Raw genomic sequence first — 9,117 nt, 5'->3', positions numbered from 1 at the left:
GTTAAACGATGATGATGATGATGATGATGATATATATATATATACATACATACATACTTATATATACATGGTGTGTGTGTGTGTGTGTGTGTGTGTGTGTGTGTGTGTGTATAAAGGCCCCAGCATGGCCATGTGATGTCAAGTCCTTCTCAGCAGACAGCCTTTTAAATGGCAGAGGTGGTCTTCTCATTAAAGTGGGGAATTTACAAGGAGCAGACCTTAGAGAGATCCCTACTACCATGTTTATTTGGCTTGTGTTTGCATATGGAGTTAGCAACAGACATCAGCAAACTGTTGTTCCGAAGTACCTTTAAGAACAGGGCGGCATCTGTACTCCAGATGGTGCTGTCACTGCATCTTTTATGTATCCAGGTGAACTTGTTATGTATGTGGCTCATCTTAGCCTGCTTTTCATTTATATTTGAATATGTTTGTGTGTGTGTGTGTGTGTGTGTGTGTGTGTGTGTGTGGGTATAACATGTATATCAAATGGTTAGGATCACAGTGGTCGTGGTCAATAGATCCAGTAGCTTCCAGCATAGGATTAGCCAGTGAGGTAATCTGGGGAGATCACTGTAGAACAATCAGTCAGTAAATGGATTGAATAACAAATATTCCAAACTTCAGTTAAAACCTGGAACAATTTAGAAGACAAACTAAGGTACTTCACAATTCCAATCCCAGAAATATATATATACATGTGTGTGTGTGTATATATATATATATATATATATATATATATATATATATATATATATATATATATATACATTGGTAGTTGTAACATTACAACTACTATAACTAAATCTACTATGTAGTCTATTGTTACTACTACTTCTGCACAATAGTAGCATTAATGTAGTGCTGGTATAGAATAGTAGTGATGGTGGTATTGCTATAGAACCCCATCAATTCCTTCCTTTCATCCTCTTCATATCATGTCTCTCCTCTCTATTTTCCCCCTCTTCCTTTTCTATACTGTAATACACACACACACGCATATACCTTGTACCAACTCCAGTACAACCGACCTCTCTTCCCCCCCCTTACACTCTACCTACCTTAAATATTGATCACAATAAAAAAGACCTCCATCACCCTTGTGAGTCATCAAACATTAGCAGGTGTGTGTGTACATGTGTCACATATATGTGTGTATGTGTGTCACATATATGTGTGTATGTGTGTATATAGTTTTTCTCTCATTGTATCATAGGGATATAATCCTGTACATATGCCTGTATGCGTTGGGTATTCCCTAGTGTATGACAAGTGGGTGCAGGTGTATGATGTATGTACTACAAGAAGACGAGATAAACATTAATCTTATTTATTTCTGATAATTCTCATTTTTCTTTCCTTTTTCCTTTTCCATCAGTATCACCATTTTTGCTACTGCCATCCTCATCATTTTCACTGCTACAACCCATTATCATAACCTTTTGTAATACCATTAGTACCACTCCTAATATCAATATAGCTTCATTACATCTCCATCAAACACTATCAACACCCAGCGATACAAACCAACGAGGGTGCCTCCATATAGTCGCTTAAACTGTTTGGGATGCTTACAATGATCCCTTCAAACCTTGTCCTACTGTCTTAAAAAAAAAAGGACCACACAGAACAAGATAATCTTAGATATACAAAAGACTCAATAGTCACAGCTGCAATATCTTTGACGATAGGTGTCTGGTGTGTCAGGGATAACCCGGAGCCAACCAACAATACACTGCTACTTACAGTAACACTACCACCACAGCACTACTACTTTTACTGCCACCAACACACAAAACCATCATCATCATCAGCAATATACCAACCACTATTAGCAAGACACCACTACCCTCATCACCAACATACCTTCACCATCAATCAACACACTGTTGCTATCCTCAGGAACACACCAATACTACCAAACCACTACCACCACCACATCTACTACTACTACTACTACTATTACTCACTATACAACTACTACTATTCTGCTAAACTACCATAATCATCAACACACAACTAGTCCTGCTAAAAGAATGGACGCTAAATATGCTAGAAATAACAGCCAAATCCTCCTTCGCTTCACACCCTACTGCTTTAAAAAGGAAAATACACAATGGATAGTGAGAAATAAAAGGTAGGGTGGTCATGATTGGAATCTTGTTCAATCAGGGATGATTAGGGACTGAACAACAACAACAACAACACAACTTCTACTATCATCATCACCACTACAACCACATCAACATACCACTCTACTATCATCACATCACCACTACCTCCAACACAATCCCACAGCAATGACCAAAGCTGGTACAATACACCACTGCATTACTATCACCCCAACATTGCTATTACCATTCTCTTCATATTTTACTCTTTCCCCCTCTACACACACACACACACCCTATTATTTCTCCCTTTTCTTTTTCATACAACTCCCTTTTTTTTCTCCATATTGTCTTTCTCTCAAGTATTCCAAATTCCTTACTTTCAATCCTCTTTCTCTAATACATATATAAAAAAAAACCAGATCCTACCATGGGAGTTGAACCATGCACCATTTGCTTGCCATTAGACTGTGCTACCAATTGCATCAAGTGGCTTCTGATTAAACATAGACTCTTTCCTTTTTCCCTCCAGCCATCTCTCCATCCATATTGTCTCTCCCTCTCTTCATCTCCCTCTTTATACTCTCTCTCTCTCTCTCTCTCTCTCTCTCTTAACAAAGTGACAGACAGAAGCAAAGAAAGCTGCATCTTCCTGTCATCTCATCCTCCATTTCAATTTCTCCCTCACTTTGGCTCTTTATAACAGTTTCACTGCTACACATTATCATCAACACCCTTCCTTACATTGCCAAATCACTTCTACCACCAGTAACTCACTACATCAATAATACGCCATTCTGTTACTGTCACTACACATTAACCCACAACTACCACCACATATACTACCATATATCATCAACATGAGAGCCTCTATGTGGATCTAGAAGAGTGCTAGAAGAAACTGCCAATTTTCCCTCAAATCACAACTTTTGCCAAAGATTCGCATATTCTATTGCATAATGCACAGTTGTGCTGACTGGTAGAGGGAACAGGTGCCACAGTAGTAAGTCCTTTGATGTGCCTTTTCAATCCTTCTACTGAAAGGCACACCTTTCCACATGTTGCACATGTTCTGTTGTGAACAATATCCGTATCAACAATTTACAAGGGGTTGATTCCTGTGAGTTCTCTGGTGGTCGACCAGGCCTGCAGGACCCCAGTATTTCCTCCCACAAACCACACACATAAAAAACAACACTCCCTCATTTTCCACAGGTTCATTCTTTCTTACCCTTCTCTTCATCTCCTCATGCTTCATTCTCCTTTTTCAAACATTGAACAACTAGTGTGTGTGTGTGTGTGTGTGTGTTTGTGTATCTGTGTGTCTGTATATCTGTGTGTGCGCATAAGAGTGTGTGTGTGTGTGTGTGTGTGTGTGTGTTTGTGTATTTGTGTGTCTGTATATCTGTGTGTGCGCATAAGAGTGTGTCTGTGTGTTTGTGTTTGTGCATAAGAGTGTGTGTGTGTGTGTGTGTGTGTGTGTGTGTGTGCGTGTGTGTGTGTGTGTTTGTGCATATTTCTAAATGTTCTAAACAAAATTATCAATACTTATGTATGTAGAATGTGTTGAAAGTAATCTAATATAAATGTAGAAATACAATCATAATATTTTTATGCCATGGATTTCTGGCAATGTCTTACAATCATCATGCTAGGACAAGAAATAGCGATTATATGTTATGTGTTCAGTTTTAACTTTTCCATGTCACCAACTGCATGGACATATAATTTCATGCTGAAATTTTACCTCTGAACATTTTTTGTGAAATCTTTCTTATAATAAATCTCAAAAGAATAAATATGAAATTGTTGTATTCAGCTGTTCTATACATGTATTGTTATTTATATATATATAAATATGTCTCTTTTGGGAGTAAGTGCTTAATACAAATATTTCTAAATTTATCTCTCAACATATATTAATTTGTAGCAATACAATAATCAATAGTCTATGTAAAGTATGTGAAAATATAATCCATTATACATGTAAGAAGACACACATAAAATACATGGCAAAATCCAAATCCTAAAATAAATACTAATTCTGTACGTTCTTCCCATGAGGATGACATAACCAGTGACTCTATACGCACTACAACACTGCTGTCTTGCAAGACAGATGGAAAATTAGGTAAATTGTGTTGGAGATTTTCATGCTGGACAGAGGTCAAAGGCTTTGCTGGTTTTCAGACAGCAGCATTGTTTTGTTTGCAATCTTCAATTGTAAAAGACTACTGATGCATGATGTAGAAAGAGTAAATCTTTTACAGATCTAACCTTTGAGAAAAAGTCATGGTGGTCACTAAGAATGGAGCAAGACTAGTGATGAAATTAGTTGGATGTTATTTACAACTGATTTTGACATCTTTGAGAAGTTGACAGTTATGGAGTTAAGTCACTCAATAGTTGGCGTGGTCAGAATGGTGAGGAATGGAATACCTTTACATGGAAGCAGATCCTCAAAGAGTAATAAATGTTGATATGGTAATGGTTATTTCTGTAGTTCTTGTTAGTGAGGCTAAATAGTTGTTTATATGAGGATAGCTGTTGTATTCATCCCAACACATTCATCCCACCAAACAACTCCACACTTGTCCACTTACAGAAACAATTCATCGTGTACAGTGCTGCCTCTACTGACCACAAATACAAATACTCACCCCTTCCTGACACCTACAACCACCATTTCACACGGCTCCACTCTGTTGTTTATTTATGGCTGCCGACAGAGGGGGATTATAAAGCAATTGCTGCTTCAAATCAGTGCCTGCAATACAACTTTTATTATTCTTGCAGATCTTCCAATGAAAATAAGAATTAAATTTTTGAGTGAGGGAGCTGTTGTTGTTTTTATTGTTTTTCTTATCTGTATTTTTATCGTTCATTTTTGTTGCTGACTTTAAATCAATCAGTTTAAGAACAGCAATAATTTAGGTCTCCAGCACTGGCACAAGACCATCATCATAATTATCATTATTATTATAATGATTAAGGTGGTAAGCTGGCTGAATTGTTAGTGTTGGAAAATGTTTTGGCATTTCTTTTGCCTCTCTTTATATTCTGAGTTCAAATCCCACCGACGTCACCTTTGCCTCTCATCATTTTAGAGTTGATAAAATAAAGAACCCCTCAAGTACTGCTGTTGATCGTATCAACTAACACCCTGCCTTCAAAACTGCTGATTTTGTACCAGAATTAGAAAGCATCATTATTATTTATGATTCATTACATTGGCCCAAGGCAACAAATTTGGGAGTAGAGATCATTTCATTACATGATGGAATTTGGACTCTGAAATACGGAAGATCAAAACTAGTTTCAGACATTTAGTCTATCATATAATAATTATAATAATAGAAACAATTTTTTATTAGCCACAAGAATTCAAAGTAATACAGAAAAAATGTAAAGAGACGTTATACAATAGATGTGTAAATAAGCTTAAAAATTTATTAAAAAAAATTATTACCTAGAATAATTGAAAGATTACAGAAAATACACAATTAAAAATAAAAGATAAAACATGAAAAACATTGCATTTCACTGCCAGCCGATTACTGTTCATAATGAGACTTGGTGCACCCAAAAGGACTTCTTCATAACTTTTGCTTGTACATGACAAAAAAAAAAAAAAAAAAAATCCATCTTCCAGATATTCCTGATTTAGCTCATGTTTTATTTTTACCAAAATTCTATCATTCCCACCCTAATTTGATTTTGGCAATTTATACATTGGAATCATATCCATGGTATTACATATGCATAATTTATTCATGAGGTACTGTTCAACTTTCAAACAAAAGTAAATTTGATATCATTTTTGTCGTTAACGTTATTCTCTTCTTGCCTTTTACATGCCTTTATCTCAGGCCTACCTTTCTTTCTCTGCCGATCTCCCACCTTTTTTCCCCCAGAAATCCCTACTCTTTCCACATTCCATCATGTCCCCATTGTCACAAAATAAGGAAATGGTACAAGGGTTTTGAAAGAGGAGGGCTCAGGCTCATCAGGTTCTGGGTTTGAGGCTTTTCCACTCTTAATTAACAGAGCTGGAATTGATGTTGTATATGTATTGCTATTTTCAACTAAAATGGCAATATATACATACACATATACTTATACTACACAAATAGACATTGCAGTGGCAATACACACACACTCACACACTCACACAAATGAAAACACACAACTGAATGTACAAAAAGGAGATACTTAACACTTTAGAGAACAATAAATAGATAAAAGTATCATAAACACTCAAATCGATAGTTTAGAAAATAGCAATAGTAGTAAAAATGACAACAGCAATGACCCCGCCCCGCTTACATACAATCAAATTTGTTTATTTATATAAACCTTCCCTTAACACAAAATGGACAAACAGAATTTTCAACCCTGTCACTGTTACAAGAAAAAAAATGTAGTTGAGAGAATTTGTAAAACGGCATCTCTTTGTTACAAGAAATAATCTAGGAAAGTGCAAAGATAAAAATTATATATCTCTGCTTCTAAGAGAATGGAAGTGAACTAAATTAGCCCTCATGCCAAGTAATATAACAAGCTCTTTAGGACATCAGTCCCACTGTGCATTTGTGCCCAAGAACGTGGGCCAAAGAATTGCAAGAGTAATAATAAGACAACCTGGATATGATCTGTGACTAATTGTCATTTTGTATCACAGTAGGGGTGAGTAGGCAAAGGTGGGGAGAAGGAAATGTGACATGTAATCAGGAGACATCAAAATGGATTTACCAAAAAGTCACAGAGCCACACTGGAACTGTACCCAGTAGAAAGCACTGAGACATCGATGTAAAGAGAGGGGCAGAGTTGTCTGCAACCTGAAACTATCTGCAGCAGGTAGAACTCATAAAACCGGTTAAGTCCAGTGCAACTTTCAGCTTAAAATGATAAGCCCTTTGGTTGATGATGGTTTGAGAAACGAATATGCAGGGCAGGCAGCACAATTGCATTCAAATTCAGAGACTTTCCTGAACAAAGTGCTGTTGAAATGGAGATTATATTGTTTCAGTTTGGCTTCAATCCTGGATACAGCACAAACAAACAGATATTCACTCTGCAGGAGAAAATTTGGTTCTATGGTCTGGACTCCCATCTCATAGACCTTAAAACGCTCCTTATGCTATCAACTCTTTTGCTCCACATAGCTCGTTTACAGATTCCATTCATTTTTTTAATTCCTTATCCAGGTTATATACTTTCAGATATTCTTCTCTGAAATATTGAGGATGTTTTATTCCTCATCAAAATTTTCTCCCTCTGCTTCTCATCTCTCGGTCTTGTCTCCTCTGTCGCCATATGGGTGTGTGTATATTTGTGTGTGTGTGTGTGTGTGTGTATTTGCGTGTGTGTAGCTCGATTCCGCAAGCATGCAGAACATGTCAAGGGAGATAACTCCCAAAAAAACGTAGTGCATGCAAACAGGTGACAAGGGAAGTAACTTCCAAAAGGCAGACTGACAGAGATATTCCACCTCCAACCAAAAATGCACAAGAATATAATTTCTTTCAGAACAAAATATATGCAACTTCACGGACAGGGCTAACAACGCAATATGAGTCGATCGTTTTTTGTATTCAAAACTAGCAGCTGATGTTCTTACATCCAGGAACTTTGATATATTTTTGAACCAATAATGATATTATTTCTTTATCCCAGTGTATAAGGGTGGTCTTTGGTACAGACTTAACAACCCAGCATCACAATGCATACATATATATACATATCTATACATATGTATATACACACATATACATATATAATGATATGCTTGTTATATATGAGTGTATGTATGTATGTATGTATGTATGTATGCATATTTGTGTATACATGTGTTATATGTATATACATTTATATTTATGTATATACGTGTGTGTGTATATATATATATATATATATATATATATATATGTATATATATATGCACACAAATTTAAATGTATAAGTATCTGTATATTTATCTGTGTGTGTGTATATATATATAATTGTGTGTGTGTGTGTGTATATACGTTTATATGTGTGCATGTAATGATATATGTATGTATGCATGTACTCTTATACAGAGACATGCAGATATACATCTCCGTTTTTTCTTCTTCTAGTTCTGATGATGTGTTCCTCTAAATGTTTTTGTTCTTTTTTTCTTCTTCCTCTTCTAGACTGAAGAAAACCTTACCAGTACAGAAACCTCACCTACTGTATGTTTTATCTTATTTTTGGAACGACACTACTACCACTATCACCTCTACCACCTCTACTAATATTAGCACTATCACCCTGACATTATTACTGCTACTGTTACCACAATTACTAACACTACAACTGCTACCACTCCTACTACCGCCATCACTATGACCACCATTTTACCACCACTTTAAACACTCCTACGATTATCAGCACCATCTTACTCCACTAACATTTGAACCATCACCATAGCTTATAATAACCATTAGTAACCTCCACTATTAATAACATTACAAGTGCTGCCATCTCTGCCATCACAAGCACAGCTGCTATCTTCTCAACTAATCTTCCTCTCTGGCTATCACTACCAACATTTCTATTTCGATCAGAATACCTTCCCCCTCCCCCCACTACTGCTATGCCAGTGTCATCCCCACTTCCTTCTTCTGTTTCAAATATTCACCCGACTTCTCTTGATATTAGCCATCCACTTTGTCTAATAAACTGAGGTACAGCCAATGAGGAAACTATTTAAAAATCACTTAATCTGTTAGAAATAGCAACCAAATCTTCCTCAATTCAACATCATTGCCGACTTAAATGAAGGACAGATTCAGTATGGTCTTAGATACAAAATGATCTTTGAAGAGTTTTTCGTCACAGCTGGAATGATCATCAGTCTGCATGGTCATCAGTCTGCATGATCATCAGTCTGCATGATCATCAGTCTGCATGATCATCAGTCTGCATGATCATCAGTCTGCATGGTCATCAGTCTGCATGGTCATCAGTCTGCATGGTCAG

The 9,117-nt window shown here is 36.5% G+C and overlaps 1 protein-coding gene across 17 annotated transcripts in view; it reads left to right on the top strand.

The window, feature by feature from the left end:
• Positions 1-9,117, top strand: part of LOC106878922 (uncharacterized) — a 305,188-nt gene that overhangs the window by 183,482 nt on the left and 112,589 nt on the right. For 11 of the 17 annotated variants that reach the window (XM_014928282.2, XM_052976118.1, XM_014928275.2 and 8 more), the window contains one exon: positions 8,289-8,327. The exons of the other annotated variants lie outside the window; for them this stretch is intronic. In XM_014928282.2, coding sequence (XP_014783768.1) covers positions 8,289-8,327 — 39 coding nt within the window. The remainder of the gene's footprint in view (positions 1-8,288; positions 8,328-9,117) is intronic. 17 annotated transcript variants of the gene reach the window in all.

This window comes from Octopus bimaculoides, chromosome 23 (assembly GCF_001194135.2).
Source record: "Octopus bimaculoides isolate UCB-OBI-ISO-001 chromosome 23, ASM119413v2, whole genome shotgun sequence".
Classification (NCBI taxonomy): domain Eukaryota; kingdom Metazoa; phylum Mollusca; class Cephalopoda; order Octopoda; family Octopodidae; genus Octopus; species Octopus bimaculoides.
Note: the sequence above shows the minus strand (reverse complement) of the source record. Positions and strands in the feature narration are given on the sequence as shown.